Genomic DNA, 22,736 nt, shown 5'->3' on the forward strand with positions numbered 1-22,736 from the left:
CAGCATGCAGAAGATTCCTTTGCTCTGAAAAAGGAGCGAGTTTGAGCGTACGATAGTTACGCAATCTGGGAACCGGAGAGAAATAGGCCACTCGGTTCCCCTGACACCGCCAGAGAACCTCCAGACGGAGAGTCGACGAGCAGACCCTCCGGTTCTCTGCCCCGGGCCAGCTCCGGGTTCCTCCCGTTCTCGGGTTCTGGGTTCCTCCTGTTCTGGTGATCCTCCACCGCGTTTTGAAATGTGTGGATTTCAACCTGTTGTTTTGTTTTAGGCCACACTGCAACGTTGGGTTTAGTAGAGGGATTTAAAGGTATCTCACACTGTCAACCCCCTCTCACTGAGGTGGGGGGCGGGGTCTATAATATACTGACCTATAGCTGTCCTTCCACTAGATTTTATTTTCAGGTGGGGGGGGGGGGGGGGGGGGGGGGGGGGCACAGGGGGCCCCAAAAACAACATCCAAGCCCTCTAGCTCTCCAAACCTAACATTGGTTCTATGTGTTCTAACTGTGGTTATGTGCGTTCAAACTTTGGTTCTATTTGTCCTAACAGTGGTTCTCCATGTTTTAACTTTGGTTTCCATGTTTTCCAGCCGCGGTTTGCGTTCTCTGTGTTCTGTGGTTGTAATGTGTGGTTCTGCCTGTCTGTGCTCTATCTTCAGGGTAACTCTACATCTGTGTGTGCAGGTCGGTTCTGGCCGGGGAGTGTGAGCAGCTGAAGAGCCTGGTCCAGACGCTGCAGGTGAGGGGCGTGGTTAGTTCACCTGGTCCAGACGCTGCAGGTGAGGGGCGTGGTTAGTTCACCTGGTCCAGACGCTGCAGGTGAGGGGCGTGGTTAGTTCACCTGGTCCAGGTGAGGGGCGTGGTTAGCTCACCTGGTCCAGGTGAGGGGCGTGGTTAGTTCACCTGGTCCAGGTGAGGGGCGTGGTTAGCTCACCTGGTCCAGGTGAGGGGCGTGGTTAGTTCACCTGGTCCAGGTGAGGGGCGTGGTTAGCTCACCTGGTCCAGGTGAGGGGCGTGGTTAGTTCACCTGGTCCAGGTGAGGGGCGTGTTTCGCTCACCTGGTCCAGACGCTGCAGGTGAGGGGCGTGGTTAGCTCACCTGGTCCAGTCGCTGAAGGTGAGGGGCGTGTTTAGCTCACCTGGTCCAGGTGAGGGGCGTGTTTAGTTCACCTGGTCCAGGTGAGGGGCGTGTTTAGTTCACCTGGTCCAGAGGCTCCAGGTGAGGGGCGTGGTTAGTTCACCTGGTCCAGAGGCTCCAGGTGAGGGGCGTGTTTAGTTCACCTGGTCCAGACGCTGCAGGTGAGGGGTCGTCATGTCTCAGACGGGCCTCCTCCTGGGTTCTGTCTGGCTGGCCTGGCTCGGTCCACTGGTGTCAGTGTTTCCATGGGTCCGGCCAAGCGCCACGCTCCGCTCAGCAAGACGGATCTCCCTTCAATCAGCCCCGGCTCCTACTGTACACACACACGCACACACACACGCACACACACACACGCACACACGCACACACACGCCACACACGCACGCACGCACACACACGCACGCACACACACACACACACACACACAGATATAAACATGCATGACACGCACACAGATATATAAACACACACACACACGGGTATATAAACGTTCATGACACACACACACACACACACACACACACACACACACACACACTTCTGACTCTCTTCCACTGCCCTCCATGTCTGGTATTAGAGAGAACGAAAGACCAGATGGGGAAGTCATCATTCTCTGTGGAGTGTGTGTTCCACACACACACACACACACACACACACACACACACACACACCTCGACGTACTAGTGTGTATTCTCTACCATTGTAAAGGCTTGAGCTCTGGCATGTAGCGTACTGAAGTAGCTGTGATCTCATTCTCTCTCCCTGGACTCGGCCATGTGTCACGGGGACCTGTGTTAATAACCTCCCTCAGGACAGTCCCCCCGCCCCCCCAAAAAAAAAGAGGCCTTTGCCCATGTGACTGAGCACATGTAGGGGTGAGAATGCTCTCTCCGCGGGGGGGGGGGGGGGGGGGGGGGGGAGTAAGGCTTTCACTGGCAGCGATGTTTGAGCAAGGCCAGAGAGAGAGGCTGTGGGTTCCTGAGCGAGGCCAGAGAGAGAGGCTAGGGGTTCCTGGTCTAGATGTTTGAGCGAGGCCAGAGAGAGAGGCTGGGGGTTCCTGGTGTAGATGTTTGAGCGAGGCCAGAGAGAGAGGCTGGGGGTTCCTGAGCGAGGCCAGAGAGAGAGGCTGTGGGTTCCTGAGCGAGGCCAGAGAGAGAGGCTGTGGGTTCCTGGTCTAGATGTTTGAGCGAGGCCAGAGAGAGAGGCTGTGGGTTCCTGAGCGAGGCCAGAGAGAGAGGCTGTGGGTTCCTGAGTGAGGCCAGAGTGAGAGGATGTGGGTTCCTGAGCGAGGCCAGAGAGAGAGGCTGTGGGTTCCTGAGCGAGGCCAGAGAGAGAGGCTGGGGGTTCCTGAGTGAGGCCAGAGAGAGAGGCTGTGGGTTCCTGAGCGAGGCCAGAGAGAGGCTGGGGGTTCCTGGTCTAGATGTTTGAGGGAGGCCAGAGAGAGAGGCTGTGGGTTCCTGAGCGAGGCCAGAGAGAGAGGCTGTGGGTTCCTGAGTGAGGCCAGAGAGAGAGGCTGTGGGTTCCTGAGTGAGGCCAGAGAGAGAGGCTGTGGGTTCCTGAGTGAGGCCAGAGAGAGAGGCTGTGGGTTCCTGAGTGAGGCCAGAGAGAGAGGCTGTGGGTTCCTGAGTGAGGCCAGAGAGAGAGGCTGTGGGTTCCTGAGCGAGGCCAGAGAGAGAGGCTGTGGGTTCCTGAGCGAGGCCAGAGAGAGAGGCTGTGGGTTCCTGAGTGAGGCCAGAGAGAGAGGCTGTGGGTTCCTGAGTGAGGCCAGAGAGAGAGGCTGTGGGTTCCTGAGTGAGGCCAGAGAGAGAGGCTGTGGGAGTGAGGCCGGGTGCTGATGGAACACTCCTGCTGTGTCGCTTAGTGCCCCGAGACTCCCGTCTGCTGCATGTAACACTGAGCCACCAGGCCCTCCTCTCCTCACCCTCCTCCCCCCCCCGAACTCCTCTCCTGTCCTCTCCTCAACTCTCTCCTCCTCTCCTCACCCTCCTCCCCCCCCGAACCCCTCTCCTGTCCTCTCCTCAACTCTCTCCTCCTCTCCTCAACTCTCTCCTCAACTCTCTCCTCCTCTCCTCACCCTCCTCCCCCCCCCCGAACTCCTCTCCTCTCCTCAACTCTCCTCCTCTCCTCAATTCTCTCCTCAACTCTCTCCTCAACTCTCCTCTCCTCAACTCTCTCCTCCTCTCCTCAACTCTCTCCTCAACTCTCCTCTCCTCAACTCTCTCCTCCTCTCCTCAACTCTCTCCTCAACTCTCTCCTCTCCTCAACTCTCTCCTCCTCTCCTCAACTCTCTCCTCAACTCTCTCCTCTCCTCAACTCTCTCCTCCTCTCCTCAACTCTCTCCTCAACTCTCTCCTCCTCTCCTGAGCCCTCCTCCCCCCCCCGAACTCCTCTCCTGTCCTCTCCTCAACTCTCTCCTCCTCTCCTCAACTCTCTCCTCCTCTCCTCAACTCTCTCCTCCTCTCCTCCACTCTCTCCTCCCTCCTCTCAACTCTCTCCTCTCCTCACCCCCCCCCCGAACTCCTCTCCTGTCCTCTCCTCACCCTCCCCCCCCGCCCCCGAACTCCTCTCCTGTCCTCTCCTCACCCTCCCCCCCCCCCCCGAACTCCTCTCCTGTCCTCTCCTCACCCTCCCCCCCGCCCCCGAACTCCTCTCCTGTCCTCTCCTCAACTCTCTCCTCCTCTCCTCACCCTCCTCCCCCCCCGAACCCCTCTCCTCTCCTGTCCTCTCCTCCCCCTCCTCCCCCCCGAACTCCTCTCCTGTCCTCTCCTCAACTCTCTCCTCCTCTCCTCAACTCTCTCCTCAACTCTCTCCTCCTCTCCTCACCCTCCTCCCCCCCCCGAACTCCTCTCCTCTCCTCAACTCTCCTCCTCCTCAATTCTCTCCTCAATCTCTCCTCCTCTCCCTCTCCTCAACTCTCCTCTCCTCAACTCTCTCCTCCTCTCCTCAACTCTCTCCTCAACTCTCCTCTCCTCAACTCTCTCCTCCTCTCCTCAACTCTCTCCTCAACTCTCTCCTCTCCTCAACTCTCTCCTCCTCTCCTCAACTCTCTCCTCAACTCTCTCCTCTCCTCAACTCTCTCCTCCTCTCCTCAACTCTCTCCTCAACTCTCTCCTCCTCTCCTGAGCCCTCCTCCCCCCCCCCGAACTCCTCTCCTGTCCTCTCCTCAACTCTCTCCTCCTCTCCTCAACTCTCTCCTCCTCTCCTCAACTCTCTCCTCCTCTCCTCCACTCTCTCCTCCTCTCCTCAACTCTCTCCTCTCCTCACCCCCCCCCCGAACTCCTCTCCTGTCCTCTCCTCACCCTCCCCCCCCGCCCCCGAACTCCTCTCCTGTCCTCTCCTCACCCTCCCCCCCCCCCCCCCGAACTCCTCTCCTGTCCTCTCCTCACCCTCCCCCCCCGCCCCCGAACTCCTCTCCTGTCCTCTCCTCAACTCTCTCCTCCTCTCCTCACCCTCCTCCCCCCCGAACCCCTCTCCTCTCCTGTCCTCTCCTCACCCTCCTCCCCCCGAACTCCTCTCCTGTCCTCTCCTCAACTCTCTCCTCCTCTCCTCAACTCTCTCCTCAACTCTCTCCTCCTCTCCTCACCCTCCTCCCCCCCCCCGAACCCCTCTCCTGTCCTCTCCTCAACTCTCTCCTCCTCTCCTCAACTCTCTCCTCCTCTCCTCAACTCTCTCCTCAACTCTCTCCTGTCCTCTCCTCACCCTCCTCCCCCCCCCCGAACTCCTCTCCTGTCCTCTCCTCAACTCTCTCCTCCTCTCCTCAACTCTCTCCTCCTCTCCTCAACTCTCTCCTCAACTCTCTCCTCCTCTCCTCACCCTCCTCCCCCTCCCGAACTCCTCTCCTCTCCTCAACTCTCCTCCTCTCCTCAATTCTCTCCTCAACTCTCTCCTCTCCTCAACTCTCCTCTCCTCAACTCTCTCCTCCTCTCAACTCTCTCCTCAACTCTCTCCTCCTCTCCTCAACTCTCTCCTCTCCTCTTCTCCTGTCCACACCTCTCCCCTCCTCTCCTAAACCCCCCCCCCGAACTCATCTCCTCCCCTCCTCTTCTCACCTCTCCTGCTCATTCTCTCTCTCCTCCTCTGTTCTAGAGACTGAGGACATTCGTCCAGGTTTGAGTCAGTCTCTTAACGCTGCTCAGCTAGACTGAGGACATTCATCCAGGTTTGAGTCAGTCTCTTAACGCTGCTCAGCTAGACTGAGGACATTCGTCCAGGTTTGAGTCCGTCTCTCAACGCTGCTCAACTAGACTGAACACATTCCTACAGATTCCGTCACTAAATCAGTGGAAACCATTTGAGAGATTGAGAGAGAAAAAAAAGCATTGCAGAACCAATCCAGCGTCTTTAGGGCGGTCCTTCCTAACAGGGCGGTGAATGTTCTGTTTTGATTCTCCGGTCCAGTTTGATTGGAGGACATCTTTATTGAGGCGGGTCCTTCACCCTAGTGGAGACGAAGGCAGTGGTTCTGATCGGTAGCGTGGGTTCTAGCGACGGAAAGATCTGGAACGTCCGGCATCCCCAGACTAGCGTGTGTAGAGGGTAACCGCTCTGTCTTTCTCCACGTTCCCCCGCCGGTTCTAGGAGAGAGTGGAGCAGGAACACAGAACCCAGGTCGCGAGCGCGACGCCGGAACCCACAGTAACAGGTACGTACCGTACGGATGTAAACGGAGGCGGTTTGGTGAGCGGTCACTGCGCCAGGAGAGCTGAGGCTGCAGGTAGGCCTGTGTCAGTTAGATGACGGACTGGAGAGGCGCTCAGATGAACACGTGGGTTGAGCCTCGCCGCCATCTAGTGGTGGAACGCTGCAACGCCTCTTAACATCCGTGCCGTTTGTGATGAGTGATAACTGGATGTTTGAGTGGTTAGAACTAGCGAGTGTGTAGGAGACCACGCAGCAGCAGAGAGTAGGGAAACGTGCGTGTGTGTGTGTGTGCGTGTGTGTGTGTGTGGTGAATCTGTGTGTGTACGCATGCTCACACATGCATCCCTGTGTGTGTGTGTGTGTGTGTGTGTTGTTCTCCTGGTGTGGTTGTGCAGAGCTCCGGGAGGAACGGAGGATGATCCGGATGGACTTAGAGCGTCTCAGCCTCCCCCCCCCTCCCCCCTCCCCCTCCCTCTCCCCCTGGGACCAAGCACCACCCAGCTGCCCCAGGTCAGACCCACACTCCTCTCCTCTCCTCTGTTCTCCTCTCCTCTGTTCTCCTCCTCTCCTCTCCTCTGTTCTCCTCCTCTCCTCTCCTCTGTCCTCCTCCTCTCCTCTGTTTGAGAGAGGTCAGGGAAGAATTTTTACAGCTCACTTTTCTGGCCCCCGGGTGAAACTGTTTTTTTGCTTCCCTTCTGTAAAATGTAGGGGTGGGACCTATGTCCTTAATGCCCTCTGTAAAGTGCAGAAATGCGCTATTTTGATCTTCAAAATGTCTTCTTCTTCTCCTCAAAATGTCTTCTTCTTCTTCTCCTCAGAGCGGCAGGGAGGAGTGGTCGGTCTGCAGGCGACAGGAGGACACCATCACCTTTGACCTCCACTGTAGCGACCCCTGGACCCCGCCCTCCCCTCCGCGCCAGGCCCAGCCCCCCTCTGGCTCCTCCCAGGGCGGGGGGGACTCCTCCTCCTCCTCCTCGCCGCCCCTCGTCTCCGGACACGCCCCCGGAGCGGATCCCTGACCTCGCCGCCGAGTCGACCCGGAAGCCCCGCCCTCTCCGGGCCTCTCGCCCGCCTCTCTCCCCCCGAAACGGAGGGGCTACCCCCCCCTCGCCCGGCGCCGGCCGCCCCCTCAGCTCGCCGGCCCCGGGAGAACCGGGCTCTCTCGCGCCGGCTCGGCGCCCCAGGACGACGGAGGCTCCGCCTTCGCCTGCTGGGAAGCCCTGCCCCCCCCGGCGGACGCCCGAACACCACGCCGCCCAGCCGTTCCCTCTCCGATCCCCCGACCACGTCAGAACCGCTAGCCTGGCCGGGGAGGCGGCGTGCCCCCTCCTCCTCCTCCTCCCCCCCTCATCCTCATCCTCCTCCGTCCCGGCCGCCTTCCTCCCCGCCCCCCCCGCGGCGCAGAGGCCCGCCAGCAGGGGGCGGAGCGTCGCCAGGCGCCTATGCGTCCCCCAGGGGGACGGCCTGGTCAGAGGACGCCATGTTGCCACCGAGCTCCACATGACGTGACGGTGACGGAGTGGACAGGGGGCGTCCCGGGGACACGTCCTCTCCTGAAGCTCGGGGACTGGCTCCTGACCACAGAGGCGTCCTCAGATGAAACACTGTGAGTAGCCTATGCACTGGACTGGGTTTGATAGTACAGTAGGTGTCGGCTAACTCAAATGTGAACGTACTATCTGCGCTGTACTCACTCACGTTGTTTAACTAGTGTGTCCACTCTTGTACAACAACCAGACGTTTAAGGCACGTCAAACGAACCTGAAATTAAATACACATAAATATGAATCAATCGCAGACTGTGACACAAGACGGGCCCACACACTAAGTTGATCTTTAAAATAGATTTTATTTACCATTTTTGTAATTGAACAGTTTACGATATACAGCTGACATGACTAAGACAATCCAAAGGGTTTTGGCCCTAGAGGTTGAAGAGAGGAGGTTAGATAGAGAGACGGGTGGATATGACGATCAAAAGAACCAGAAGGTGTTTTTATTTGATTTGTGCTTTTACTTTCGTCCGTGATAGAATGTGCCCCGGCCCGACAACGCCAGACAACGAGACGACAGCAACTTCTACCAGTTTACACTTATTTATGAATGGAAGCTTGTATTATTAATTTCCTTTTGCTTATAAACACAAATGACCTATTTAAAGTGCTGAAAATAACACGAGAAAACATGACATTTTCCAGTAAGAAATTCAAGAGATCTCTTCAGTGATCGTAGAGTCACCGAAAAGGAATCACAGTTTTAGTACAGTACTGTAGGGGGCGCTAGCGCTTTCCAGAGCAGGTCACGTGTAGCACACATCCTACATCCACAGACTTACTACAGCAATTTCAAGGAAGTGGCAGTAAATATGAGTCTCTACACAATGTAAATATGTCATATTGATCCAGTGTGTCTTATGGCGACACATTTAAGACTACCTGTACAGACGCTTGAGGGAACGGGGCTTTCCAAATGGCAGAATGTCACACTGGGAATTGGCACATTGGTAACAGAGACATAGCAGGATGGAACTCGGTGTGACTTGTGAGTCGTTACAAGAAAGAAAATGAAACCGCTCTTTCCTTCATTTGGTTAAACCACCTCGTAAGACTCCGGCTGGCTAGTTCTCTGAAACACTTCATGAATACGGTATCATGTAAACATGCAGCCAGAAATGTTAGTGTCTTGATGTACTTTTTTTTTGACACATATGCACACATATATGAAAATTATGCCCCAGCCCCCTAATTTACTAGGCCAATCAGTGTGTTCGCTGTGTAAAGTATTACAACACAGCATACTGTAAAGTGTAAAGTATTACAACACAGCATACTGTAAAGTGTAAAGTATTACAACACAGTAAAGTGTAAAGTATTACAACACAGTAAAGTATTACAACACAGCATACTGTAAAGTGATCGACTTCCAGAGACTGCAGCACGATATCAAAACACTACTATTGGCTCTGGACTGTGTGAAAGAGTTTAACACTGTTGTACACCAACGTTCCCCGATAGTCATGTAACTGCAGTCGGCTTAATCAAACACATACTGTAAAAAGCATTCTTTTGTAGTTCAAGTTTCAACCCAAAGCTTTAGTTTGGCTCTACTTTTGATATCAGCTGGCCTTTCTAAGAACTTCAAAGACAAATGTAATGTCACTGAACATGAATAAAAGATGATTAAAATCAGACAATACGGTTTTTTTTTAGTACAAAAATCTCTTAAAAGGTAGATTGTGTATGTTAGATTTACGACATGATAGTTACTGTCTGATTAGAATTACGTGACATCAATACTGCTACTGTCCTTCACTAAGTATAGACTCAGTAGGATACCCACTACACACAAAATACACAGTAGTACACTCAAACACTGGCTACTTATACTACAGGGGATAATAATCCCTAACAAAAAATAACAAAAAAAACATACACACATCGGTCCGATTATTAATGTTTTTTACATTACTGTACAAGTAACTGGCTGAGAAGAGTTGTGGGGATAATATCATGGGGGCCATCCTTACCCATACTCACTACTGTCACCAAGACAACCAGTCAAATAGGTCAACAGGAAGAGGAAGTGAACGTCCAAACTGCCCCACTGTAGAGCAACGTCCTGTTTACAAAGTCATCATGAAGCCTTCATAGACCCCATAATAAGACTAGACCCTGGGGTCACACAGGTCATGCCACTCTGAGCACAGCACCGGTTATTAAACACGACCTTGACCTTGATATGACCTTGATATGACCTTGATAATGATTTTTTTTCACAAAGCATCTATGCAGGTGTTATTAATGAAGAAGGCTTCTTTATGACTTTGCAGCATGTCGTCCACACAGGGGAAGTCTGAACAGCGTTGGCATGGCCACAACTACGCATCATTTTACACTGTGCTCAAGGTCATAAAACTAGTTCCAACCACGTATTCCCTGCAAGTATCAGCTTCTCATCATGAAAATGGTCTGTATGGAAACTCCCAAGACACACTGGTTACAAACATGATTAAAAACCCTGTGCTAGAATCTTTCCAGTAACACTAGTCTGTGTAAAATGTGTGCCGTTGTGCTTTTTTATCACAAACATCGTCCTCAGCATGCAGACTGGTCTCTGAGGTCTCTACAGTAAAGCTGGGGTGTGTTGGGCTGTCTAACCTACCGTACCGTTGTGCTTTAGTCCTTTTATCCCTAATCACCAAACACTTGGACCGCTAGCTAGGCTACTCCTGAGTGTCAGAAACCCCCTCCTATTGGACCACAACGTTTGCTTGTTTGTTTGTTTGTTTAGGTTTGTTTACTGTCTGAAGGGTACCTGTCACGACATCTTGAACACTAGAGCGATAGTGGAACCTTGGCGGACGCAGTCGAGGGTTGATATACAGTGACCATACTGTCCAAAGTGAAATCATAACATCAGGAGTTTTGCCCCTCTGCGTTTTTAGACCACCCCTCTCCACCAGTCAAGGTACGGGGGCATCATCAAACCCCCAAAGTTGGACTGGAACAGATAGGAGGCACGCGTCCAAACTGTGTGGAAAGAGGGAACTTCTTGACGATTGACAATCCCAGGAGCCTATCAGAACGCTGCGCCCTACTCTGAAGCCCCGCCCACTCCAACTCCTGTCATAACTATAGCCCCTCCCACTACAACCCCGCAAAAAAATATAACAATTACCAACAAAAATCAAGTCATGGATGAGGAATGGTAAACATTACGGTTATTTTCTGTAGCTTCTTTACAAAATAAACATGTTTTCCATATAATGATTTACTATGTTACTTTACAATAATGAGAGGTAAAAGAAGACATTTCTATTGCGAGCAAAACTCTACAACTACATATAAACTACAGAATTCAGTAAAGATGACTTTTTTTTTTTTTGCTTTCTTTTTTTCTCTTCTTCTGGAGACTAAAAGCTCCATCTCCAGGCCAACCAATGGCCCCTCCCCTTCCTGTTCCCACATCCAATCACACGAGTACTTGGCTCAGAGCTTCAAAATGCCTGTAGATACATTTAGTTTCCACCGCAAAGAGACAAGCAGGTCTCTCAATTCGAAAAACAAAAAAAAGTGAAGAACGGAGACGCGCTCCCCAGCTACATGTCTCCCAGGGGTTAAAGTTCATGCACGTTGAACATGTTTTTGGTAACATGCCTGATTAGGAGAATCCTACTGTTGAGCCAGAGAGAGACACTAGGGAGAGAGGCATCGTCACCATAAAGCCACGGTCCAATGCTAGCTGCTTCTACCGACGAGCTGTGACTCGCTTCCACAAACACGCATTTCACCCACGAATGCCTGGAAGACGTCAGAGAGATGGCACTTTATGTACAGAGTTGCATTCACCCATGTGTTTATGTGCTTGTTTGTTTGTTGTGCGCGTGATAATAACAAAAATGTGCTATAATATGTGTTTTTTAGTGTGTTATGTTGAGCAAAGCCCACCTGCGATCGAAGAGGAGTTTGCTCGGGCGGACGTAGCTATGAGCGGTTCGGGACCCTGAGTTTGGGGGATGGGAGGTCTTGTCCTCGCGTCAGGGCAGCTGGCTGGACAGCTGGAGACACAACCTGTTAGAGGACTAACGTTGACCGGCTTGCGTTCATGTGGGTATATCTTGGCACAGCTGATACTGCAGCCTTATGAGTTGGGCTATAATTAATATCCCATTATACATATATACATAACATGGAATATTATTGTTGTTATTATTATTATTATTATTATTATTATTATTGTTGTCACTGGATCAGAGTGTTTGGTCTCCAGCTAGCCTGCCATCGCCGTCTCTAGAGAGTTGAGGATTCTGAGTGGACGTCGCTAGTGTTGAGAGGGAACCTGTCTTCCCTCTGTTGTGCTTCTACTGTATAAACCGTACGAACACAGACGGATCTAAACTCCTGCATGTGAAGAGAACAAAACTACAATGTTTACAGAAAAAAAAAAAACATCATTATTAAATTATGTGGAGAGAAAAAAAATCTTTTGGATGATAAAAGACAACACACCTTTTTTTTTTCTCTAGCAGAGGTTAGAACAGAAGCCCTTACAATATGTAAAGGTCTCCAGCAAACAGGTTCTTCCCCACAGTGCATGAGGGAGGGGGAGGGAGGGGCGGGGGGAGGGGGGGTCAGAGAGGGGCGTGGCCAACCCCGTTGGGGGGGCGGGGCTCTATGCGGTGGGGGTGGGGTTGCTGTGTGTGGAGCCGTTGCTGCCCTGGATGGTCAGGCCGATCTCATCCTTCCTCTCTTTCTCCTTCTCCTCCTTCTTATCCTCCTCCTTCAGCTCCTCCTTCAGTGGGCGGACCTCCACGGCGTCGGGGCCGGCGGGGGCGTACCGACCTATCCGGTGCTCCTGGAGGGCGGGGCCCCAGCTGGGGTCGGGCTTGCATGAGTTCTTCAACCGCTGGAGAGGGGTGACAGAAGGGGGAGAGGGCAGAGAGAAGGAAGGGAGAGAGGATAGGAGAGAGGATAGGAGAGAAGGAAGGGAGAGAGGATAAGAGAGAGGGATAGGAGAGAGAGGGATAGGAGAGAAGGAAGGGAGAGAGGATAGGAGAGAAGGGAGAGAGGATAGGAGAGAGGGGGATAGGAAAGAAGGAAGGGAGAGAGGATAGGAGAGAAGGAAGAGAAGTAAGGGAGAGAGGGATAGGAGAGAGGATAGGAGAGAGGATAGGAGAGAGAGGGATAGGAGAGAATGAAGGGAGAGAGGATAGGAGAGAAGGAAGGGAGAGAGGATAGGAGAGAATGAGGCTGGTTTTTAGAAGCAGAAGTTTCTTCGTTCTTTACAGTGGGTAACGAGCTCTAGGGCGCTGTAGAGACGAGAGACGCGTTCCAAACGCGTTTTAGCGCTACAGCGCCATGAGCTCTTTTTGGGATTTGTGAACTTTCCGGTCTAAGGCGCAGGCTGTAGAAGGCTGTTCTGACGACGAAGACGGACGTGTTTTTGGCAAGACTGCAGAGACAGCGAACGCTACGCACCGTTAGCTAGCTAGCTTAACTTAGCTAGTTCATCTGCAGTCTGGGAAAAACACGAGACGATATGCTAACTGACCCGTCGGTAGTCCAACCGGTCAACCATCTTTCGAGCAGCTGTGAGCTGAACAAGGCGCTCTTCAGCTACGTACAGCTCACCGGTGGACACGAAGCCTGAGACCAGGATTTCACCGTTCTCAACAGTCAGGTGGGCGTTGTTTACCTCCATGAAGGTGGCCCCCTCCGAGCGGGAGATCTTGTAGAGGGCGTAGATGGGTATGCATATGACCGACGACATCGCCATGAAGAAGCCGATGGCCACGGACCAGCGCGGGTAGACGTAGTTGTTATAGGTGATGGGCTTGTACTGGATCACCGTGAAGATCAGGATGAACTGCAGACAGAGAGAGAGAGAGAGAGAGAGGGAGAGAAAGAGAGAGATAGACAGAGAAACAGACAAAGAGAGAGTCAGTCATGTAGTAGTAAATCTCACCAATCTACACACTGTTAAAAAACAGTCCAATGGCGCTTACACCAGCCAATCCAAAATGGGCGTTCTTCCAATTTTTCGTACAACAGACCATATTTTCACCCTCAGCACCCTAATTAACAACCAATCAAACAGAGCAAATTATTCTCCTGCTTTGTTGATTTCAAATAAACTCTTGATTCAATTTGGCACAAGTCTGCTGCACGAACAGCGGAAAGTGGTGTTGAGGTAAAACCTACGACATAATCAAGTACGCTAACAACAAGTGTGCTGTTAAACCAAATGCAGCTTGAGACCGACCCTCTTCAACGTTGATGGTGACGAATTGGCAAAGCAGTTGGAACAGTCTACAGCACCTGGCATCCCCCTAGTAGACACAGAAGTCAAATGCCTGCTGTTTGCAGATGAGCTCGCGCTGCTGTCTTCAACCAAAGAAGGGCTGCAACAGGACCTTGATCTCCACAGATTCTCCCAGACCTGGGCCTTGACACTGAATCTGACCAAGAATGAAGTCTCCGACGCAACTTCAGGTGAGGCAACGCCTGGCTAATCGGCAGAGGCTAATCAGTCACACCCCGTAATGACGCAACCTACCAGCTGACTGTCAGCTGTCATAGCATTGGTCCAGCATGCTAGAGTGCATGTACTTAAGCTGTCAAAACATGTTATTGTTCGCTCTTGTCATTACTGCTGTTCGCTTGCTATCTGCATGCTCGCCCCACCTCCTCCCCTGCTCCACCTGTGTTCTGTCGATGTCGTCTCTGTTGTCATCGTTGCTCTCTGTTCCGGGGGTATTGCTGCATTCTTCTGGTATTCCACTATGCGTCGGCTAGTGGAAGCCGGGGAACTTCACTTGCTTAGTCTCTGTGGCGCTCCGTGGTGATCGTGGGCCGAAACATCTCCGAAGGGCCATCCAGCGGTCCCTCCGGTCACCATGGAGGCATAGACTTTAGGCTGTACTCCTTCGGAACTCCACGAAGCGTCGGCCCGTGGAGGCCAGGGACTATAATGTACAGCAGACCCCCTGTGGCTCTCTTTGACGGTCTTAGTGGGCTGAGTTACCTCCGAGCTACTTCCCGATTGCGGCCCACTCTGATCGTCATAGAGGCAGGGGGATAAATCGATGCCATTCCCTCTTCCGGCACTCTTCCGGCAAGCTGGCCCAGAGGGGGGGAACATCTAGATTTCACCTCCCCCTACTATCGCGCTTTCCACATGCTGTGTAAGGCAGGGGGCCCCCCGAACAGAGCACACCGCCAAAATTTCATATGCTGTATTTGCTGCATGCAAAATAAATGGGTCAATTTTGACTAAAGTGATCTCGACTGAACTAAGATTATGATATTCCAAAAAAAGACCCAGCCTCCTGCACATCCAGCACAAATTCTTTCTAGGTATGATCTAGAACATACACAAAACTCTACGATTAGAGAGGACCAGAACATAGGACAGGAAAGCAGGTCAAACTCTAAGAGTGTGTCAAACTGACACACACACACACACACACACACACACACACGGAGCCATTACACTTACAGATATGATGACCGGGGAGATGAACCTCCAGCAGACCTTGAAGAAGAGTGGAGGAGGGAATCCCAGCATCATCTCCACGTCTCTGAAGTAGTTCTTGTGACCTGCACAACGGACAGAAACAACTTAGCTTCCAGCGCTGGAGAACGAGCTCCCATGACAACAGTAAGGCTGTGTGTCCACCGGCGAGCTGTACAGGTATGTAGCTGAACAGCGCCAAGCTTACAGCTGTGTAGAGCGCATTAGAGCTGGAGTTAAGAGCTGGCTAGGCTACCGATGTTTTACAGCTGCGTTAGCAGCAAATGTCGTGTTTCGGCAGACTGCAGATTACACTGTAAGTAGCCAAGTTACTGTAAGATAGCTAGCTAATGTTAGCTAGTGCCATTGTTCCCTGTCTCTGCGGTTTTGCCAAAAAACGTCAGTTTTCGTCATCAGAACAGCCTTTTAAAGTCTGTGCTCTAGCCTAAAAAGTTAAAAAAATTTCAACTGAAAAAAAGCCTAGAGCTCATGGCGCTATAGCGCTAAAAAGCGCTTGGAACACAGCTCTCGTCTCTATAGCGCCCTAGAGATCATTACCCATTGTAAACAACGAGAAAACAGCGCCAGCTCTAAAATACAGCTTGCCGGTGGACAGGCATCCTAAATTTAAATCAATCCCTAAGGTGTCTGCACACTGCCCACGCCAACTAACACCAACATTGGACTGGCGTGCCAATATTTGTTGGTGACTGTTGGCGTCGGTTGGATGGGTTTTGCACCTGAATTTTAAACTTCCAAAATTCTAACAGCAACTGCCAACTTTAGAATGTTGGGTGTTGGGAGTCGGTTGGCGTTGATCGGGGCGCAGACACCTCTAGACAAAGCTTTGAAACCGAATTGCTCCTTGTGTGACTTTGCTGGACAGTACATCTTTCTGACCAGCGAGGCGAGGCGGCCGTGTGGACAGACGAGGCGGGCTGGCGGCGGTACTCACCATAGACGTACATGACGCAGATGCACATGATACAGGAGATGACGACCAGAGAGAAGCTAGCAGCGTAGTTATCCATCAGCAGGAGCCAGTAGATCCCTGCCTACACACACACACACACACACATAAACACATGCACACACACACACGCACACACACACACATGCACACACACGCACACACGCACACACTCACACATGCACACACACTCACACACAAACACACACACACACAAACACAGGAAACCAACATCAGTACACTTGTTTATGTGTGTGTGTGTGGAAACCAACATCAGTACACTTGTTTATGTGTGTGTGTGTGTGTGTGTGTGTGTGTGTGTGTGTGTGTGTGTGTGTGTGTGTGTGTGTGTGTGTGTGAGAGAGAGAGAGAGAGAGAGGATTACCCGTGTAGTGAGGGGCACCCCCAGGAGGAAGCCCACTATGGCCACCCCTCCTGTCACCACCGTCTTGTTCCTGATGATCCAGTCACTCCCGATCTCGTCCACAATGGCCGTCACCAGCGTCTCCAGCAGACAGAACTGCACACACATACACACACACACACACACACACACACACACACGGGTCAAAATTAATCTCATGCATATAAAAAATTAATCTCATGCATATAAAACTCTTCAAACCCCTATAACTCCAGTGTAACTCTCCAGGATATTGAAGTATTGGAGTTGATGGATATCCCCACGTTCCAAGTTTAGGATTTAGGATTTTAACTTCCCTGGAGCCGAGTGTAATCCGTACACGTTTCGACCTGCCCCGGACGGGATTCGAACCCGGGTCTCTCGCGGGACAAACGCCGTTCAATCATACTGGGTAACCGAGAACTCGCTAACCTACTGTACCCGAAGCACTCACGAGGAGGCGGTCTACACAAAGGGAACCGACGACGCGGGTCGACGCGGCGCCACCTAGCGGCCAGAAGCGGTCCCTCACCTGCGTCCCCAGGCCCAGGAGGATGAGCATGAAGAAGAAGAGCAGCGACCAGAGCGGCGAGATGGGCAGCAGCGTCAGCGCCTCCGGGTACGCCACGAACGCCAGACCCGGGCCGTGGTCGGCCACCTGCGAGACGTCCACGTTCAGGTGGTGCGCCATGAAGCCCAGGATGGAGAAAATGACGAAGCCGGCGTACACGCTGGTCGCGCAGTTGGTTATGCTGATGATGATGCTGTCCCTGTTGCCGCGGCGATGGTGATGGGGGCGGGGGGGTGGAGGGGGAGGGGGGTTAGGGAGGGTTAGTGTGCACACACTCAACAGGTGAACACCTTGTGTGTATATCACTACTCACAGATAAAAACTACTCGACCATCGTAACTTTTTCAGCCACAAGGTGGTGCTATGGAGCAGTGAGAGACCATCTCATGGTGGACTTCATGAACTGCAGAGGAAGGCTTCCAGTTCGGACTTCTGCTCACGCACAGTCGCACACACACACACACACACGCACACATGCACACACAGTCGACTCTGCCGATCTTGTCGCTCCCTGACAGCGTGGCGTGATCACTTCTGACTGTGCGTGATCCAGGCAACGGAAACTATCCGTGATTCAAACCAACCTAGCATGAAGTACTGCACACACACACACACACACACACACACACACACACAGAGCTGGGAGAAACGGTCTCTCATCTCCTACGTCTCCTACATAATAGACCTGACATTATTGTATTAACGCACCAAAGTGCCTTCTGGGTAATAATGGTTAACCCCCATATCCAGTAAAACAACCAGATTCCAACGCATGCTGTGGATCTACACAGGAGGGAAGGAGGCCAGGGGGGGGAGACGGGTTTGAGAGGAACAGGAGGAGTAGGGGGAGGAGGAGGTGGAGGAGCAGGAAGAGGAGGAGGAGGAGGGGGAGTAGGGGGAGGAGGAGGAGGAGGAGGGGGAGTAGGGGGAGGAGAAGGAAGAGGAGAAGGAGGAGGAGGAGGGGGAGTAGGGGGAGGAGAAGGAGCAGGAGGAGGAGGAGGAGGGGGAGTAGGGGGAGGAGGAGGAGGAGGGGGATGAGAAGGAGGAGGAGCAGGGGGAGTAGGGGGAGGAGAAGGAAGAGGAGGAGGAGAAGGAGGAGGAGGAGGGGGAGTAGGGGGAGGATAAGGAGCAGGAGGAGGAGAAGGAGGAGGAGTAGGGGGAGGAGGAGGAAGAGGAGCAGGAGGAGGAGCAGGAGGAGGAAGAGGAGGAGGAGGAGGAGGAGGGGTGGAGGTGAAGAGGGTCACTAACCGGAAGCAGTTGTTGTGGAACTTGTTGTAGGAGGCCATGGTGATGAGGCCTCCCCAGGCACAGCCCAGTGAGTAGAAGATCTGAGAGGCTGCGTCGCCCCACACCTGGACACGCACACACACACACACACACACACACACACACACACACACACACACACAGACACACACACACACACACACACACACACACAGACAGACGAGGCGTTCGGTCAACATCACTCTGTCTCAGCTCACACTACAGGACTTTTGGGCCAATTTATCCCCGATTCACCCCTCCCGACAATGAGGAGAAATCTGGTCTGGAACGTTGGTCGGTACCGTTGTTCGGCCCAGATGATCTTGTAATGTGAGGGGTTTACAGATCCAATCTTAAACCTCCCAATCAGCTCGCAGACCCATCGGGGCTGATAATATCAAACACGTTTGATATTTAGATGATTACATCACTACTTTACAAGCGAGGCAGGGGTTCGTTGCTCCCTCGGGCACCATAACATCCTGTTAGTGAGTGATGAGACGTTATTTTCAAATCTTGTTGCGTGCGCTTGTTTGAGATTCCAGAGAAGAACATCTGTTAAGATTATCTGTTAAGACTCCCCTTATGTGCGTGACGCGACCCCATTTTGAAATGGGTTTGGTTTGGTCAAGTCCTCGTTTGGTTTGGTCAAGTCCTCGTTGGTCTGGTCAAGTCCTCGTTGGTTTGGTCAAGTCCTCGTTTGGTTTGGTCAAGTCCTCGTTGGTTTGGTCAAGTCCTCGTTGGTTTGGTCAAGTCCTCGTTGGTTTGGTCAAGTCCTCGTTTGGTTTGGTCAAGTCCTCGTTGGTTTGGTCAAGTCCTCGTTGGTTTGGTCAAGTCCTCGTTGGTTTGGTCAAGTCCTCGTTGGTTTGGTCAAGTCCTCGTTGGTCTGGTCAAGTCCTCGTTGGTCTGGTCAAGTCCTCGTTGGTCTGGTCAAGTCCTCGTTAGTTTGGTCAAGTCCTTGTTGGTTTGGTCAAGTCCTCGTTGGTCTGGTCAAGTCCTCGTTAGTTTGGTCAAGTCCTTGTTGGTTTGGTCAAGTCCTCGTTGGTTTGGTCAAGTCCTCGTTAGTTTGGTCAAGTCCTTGTTGGTTTGGTCAAGTCCTCGTTGGTTTGGTCAAGTCCTCGTTAGTTTGGTCAAGTCCTTGTTGGTTTGGTCAAGTCCTCGTTGGTTTGGTCAAGTCCTCGTTGGTCTGGTCAAGTCCTCGTTGGTTTGGTCAAGTCCTCGTTGGTTTGGTCAAGTCCTGGTTGGTTTGGTCAAGTCCTCGTTGGTTTGGTCGAGTCCTCGTGGGCGGGGGCTCACCTTGGCGTCCAGGATCATCTTCCACTGGGGGGTCAGGTAGTACTTGATGCCGTTGACGGCCCCGTCCAGAGTGATGCCGCGGATGAAGAGGATGGTCAGCACCAGGTAGGGGAAGGTGGCCGTGAAGTACACCACCTGACCAGGAGAGCACACACACACACGTGCACGCACGCACACACACACACACACACACACACGGCCAGGGGCTCAGATATGTTACACACTGGACCGTTAAACCACATAGGTGTGTGTGTGTGGAGGTGTGTGTGTGTGTGTGTGTGTGTGGAGGGGTATCTGTGTGTGTGTTATTGTATTATATTATATTGCACTGTACTTTAGATTGCGATTCTTGCACTTTGCCTTCAGCACTAGATTATGCTCTTAATCACTTGTTTTAGAAAGGAGATGCACTTGTGAGTTCTGGCAAGTAGTAGTACATTGGCTTTTCCTACGTTAAATGCAATTATTATTAGTCGCTTTGGATAAAAGCGTCTGCTAAATGACTGTAATGTAATGTAATGTAATTGTGTGTGTGTGTGTGTGTGTGTGTGTGTGTGCGTGTGTGTGTGTGTGGTCCGTCTTACCTTGCCTGAGGACTTGACCCCCCGGATGAGGCAGAGGAAGACGACCACCCAGGAAATGGCCAGGCAGCCCAGGATGGGCAGACGCACTTCCCCAAAGTTCCCGATGTCATCTGAGATGTTCAGCACGTAGTGTCTGGAGGAGGGGGAGGAGCCAGCAGAGAGATCAGAGAGAGAGAGAGAAGAGGGAGAGAGAGAGAGAGAGAGAAGAGAGATATCAGAGAGAGAGAAGAGAGATATCAGGGAGAGAGATGAAAAGAGAGAGAGAGAGAAGAGAGATATCAGAGAGAGAGAGAGAAGAGAGATATCAGAGAGAGAGAAAGAGAGAGACAGCATACGTAGATATATCAGAGAGAGCAGAGAGATATCAGAGAAAGAAAGAGACAGCAGAGAGATATCAGAGAGAGACAGCAGAGATATCAGAAAGAGAGAGAGACAGCATAGATATATCAGAGAGAGAGAGAGAGAGACAGCATAGATATATCAGAGAGAGAGAGAGAGAGACAGCATAGAGATATCAGAGAGAGAGAGAGACAGCAGAGATATCAGAGAGAGAGAGAGAGAGAGAGAGAGAGACAGCAGAGATATCAGAAAGAGAGAGAGCAGAGATACAGCGGAGAGAAAGAGAGAGACAGAGAAACTTCCCCTCTCTTCTCCTCACTACCGTTCACACTTCAAAGCATCGGTCCGAGTGTTTATCAACAACCTCAAACCCACAACAGCAGCGTTCTAAATGCTACAGGTTTCTACAATGCAGAACACACACACACACATACACACACACACGACGCTGAATACACTAACATACATCCCATCACTATACACACACACACGCACACACATACCCACACAACCCTGACTATATTACACACATCCCGTCAATAAACACACACAACCCTGATTACACAACACACATCCAGTTAATAAACAAACACACACACTCACCCCCCCCCCCCCCCCCCAACACACACACACACAAGGCCACTATACTCTTTGCACAAGATAGCATATCACTTACACAAGCCAACCATTCACTACAAGCCACAGGAACATGTTAGGTTCATATGTTCTCATTAGGGGTCCTGGGGTAGTAGAACCCTACTGGATCCGTTGGTATTATTATTATTATTATTATTATTATCCACTATTATTCTTTTCCTGGAAATGGTCAAATAACTCAAAAAGAGTTGACCAATAATGTTGCAACTACAGGCCATGAGTTACTATTCCAGAAATAATGACCATGATTGGTCCCTAGGGGGCGCTATTGGAACCGTTTCAAAACACACATTTCAAAATGCTGGCATTTCCACCCTATTTGATGAAAATGTATGAATCCAGGTCTACTTGTGTCTTTCCTCGTGGGGAACACATTTGCCTTAAGAACCCATGACGTCTGCCATGATGGATTTTTCTGCAGGTGGAAAATTTGTCAAAACATATAAAACTTACATTTGAATTAACCCCTATGGGTTCTATGTAGGAACTCTATTGTAATTGATGCTATTCTTATTATTTGAGGTCCTACACAGAACCACCAGGTCCACAAGGTCAGTCTACTGCCTGTCTGTCTGTCCCCCTGTCTGTCTACCCCCCTGTCTGTCTGTCTACCCCCCTGTCTGTCTGTCTCCCTGTCTGTCTGTCTGTCTGTCCCCCTGTCTGTCTGCCCCCCTGTCTGTCTGTCTGTCTGCCCCCCTGTCTGTCTGTCTGTCTGCCCCCCTGTCTGTCTGTCCCCCTGTCTGTCTGTCTGCCCCCCTGTCTGTCTGTCTGTCCCCCTGTCTGTCTGTCTGTCTGTCCCCCTGTCTGTCTGTCTGTCCCCCTGTCTGTCTGTCTGTCTGTCCCCCTGTCTGTCTGTCTGTCTGTCTGTCTGTCCCCCTGTCTGTCTGCCCCCCTGTCTGTCTGTCTGTCCCCCTGTCTGTCTGCCCCCCTGTCTGTCTGTCTGTCTGTCCCCCTGTCTGTCTGTCTGTCCCCCTGTCTGTCAGTCTGTCCCCCTGTCTGTCAGTCTGCCCTCCAGTTTATGGTCATGGGGGCGTAGGACCTGGACATAGGACCTGGTCATGTAGGCATGGGGGCGTAGGACATGGATATAGGATCTGGACATACTGTAGGACATAGGACCTGGACATCGGACCTGGTCATAGGACCTGGACATAGGACCTGGACATAGGACCTGGACATTGGACCTGGACATAGGACCTGGACTTGTGGGCCTAGGACAGTAGGACCCCTTCATGACCTCTTGTGGTTCTATTTCTCATTGGGATTAAAAGACCATCCATCATATCTCTCTGCCATTGTCTCACCTGCTGGTATGAGATTTCTGAGTGTGCTTTTAAAGTGGAGGACTGGCTGATTAACAGTTATCCAGGATCAACCAGACAAACATGGCGTCTGACCAGCGGCCTGTAAGCCCCTCAGGTATTCACACTCACATGGGGCCCTGGTTCAACTCTCCCCTTCCTCCGCCGTTCACTGATCTGATAGAACCAGGACTGGGAACAGCCGTGTAGAAGATCACACGCTTTCACCTATCCAGGCTTTAACGCTAACTCTGATCATTCCACATCATTCTACCTCATTTCACCTCTTTCTCTTCTCTGTCTTTCCTCTTCCTCTCTCCTCCTCCTCTCTCCCCTCCTCCTCCTCCTCTCTCTCTCTCTCTCTCCCTCATCTCTCTCCTCCTCTTTCCTCCTCATCTCTCTCTCTTTCCTCCTCTCTCTCTCCTCCTCCTCTCTCTCTCCTCCTCTCTCCTCTCTCCTCCTCCTCCCCCGCCCCCCTCCCACCCCTCTTACTTCCAGTACTCCTCACTGGGGCTGGTCCTCTTGGTTCTGTTCACCGCCTCCACCAGGCTGGAGGT

The 22,736-nt window shown here is 52.0% G+C and overlaps 1 protein-coding gene across 1 annotated transcript in view; it reads right to left on the reverse strand.

The window, feature by feature from the left end:
* Positions 1–11,951: 11,951 nt before the first annotated feature.
* The window catches only part of slc6a9 (solute carrier family 6 member 9), a gene marked incomplete at both ends in the record, with an annotated part of 54,393 nt that continues 43,608 nt past the window's right edge, over positions 11,952–22,736 (reverse strand). The window contains 10 exons of the mRNA XM_084458408.1: positions 11,952–12,185; positions 12,975–13,145; positions 14,778–14,878; positions 15,748–15,847; positions 16,148–16,282; positions 16,698–16,935; positions 17,985–18,088; positions 19,299–19,433; positions 19,883–20,015; positions 22,672–22,736. The exon at positions 22,672–22,736 is cut by the window's right edge and continues 206 nt beyond it. Coding sequence (XP_084314534.1) covers positions 11,952–12,185; positions 12,975–13,145; positions 14,778–14,878; positions 15,748–15,847; positions 16,148–16,282; positions 16,698–16,935; positions 17,985–18,088; positions 19,299–19,433; positions 19,883–20,015; positions 22,672–22,736 — 1,416 coding nt within the window. The remainder of the gene's footprint in view (positions 12,186–12,974; positions 13,146–14,777; positions 14,879–15,747; positions 15,848–16,147; positions 16,283–16,697; positions 16,936–17,984; positions 18,089–19,298; positions 19,434–19,882; positions 20,016–22,671) is intronic.

This window comes from Borostomias antarcticus, assembly GCF_949987555.1.
Source record: "Borostomias antarcticus genome assembly, chromosome: 24".
Classification (NCBI taxonomy): domain Eukaryota; kingdom Metazoa; phylum Chordata; class Actinopteri; order Stomiiformes; family Stomiidae; genus Borostomias; species Borostomias antarcticus.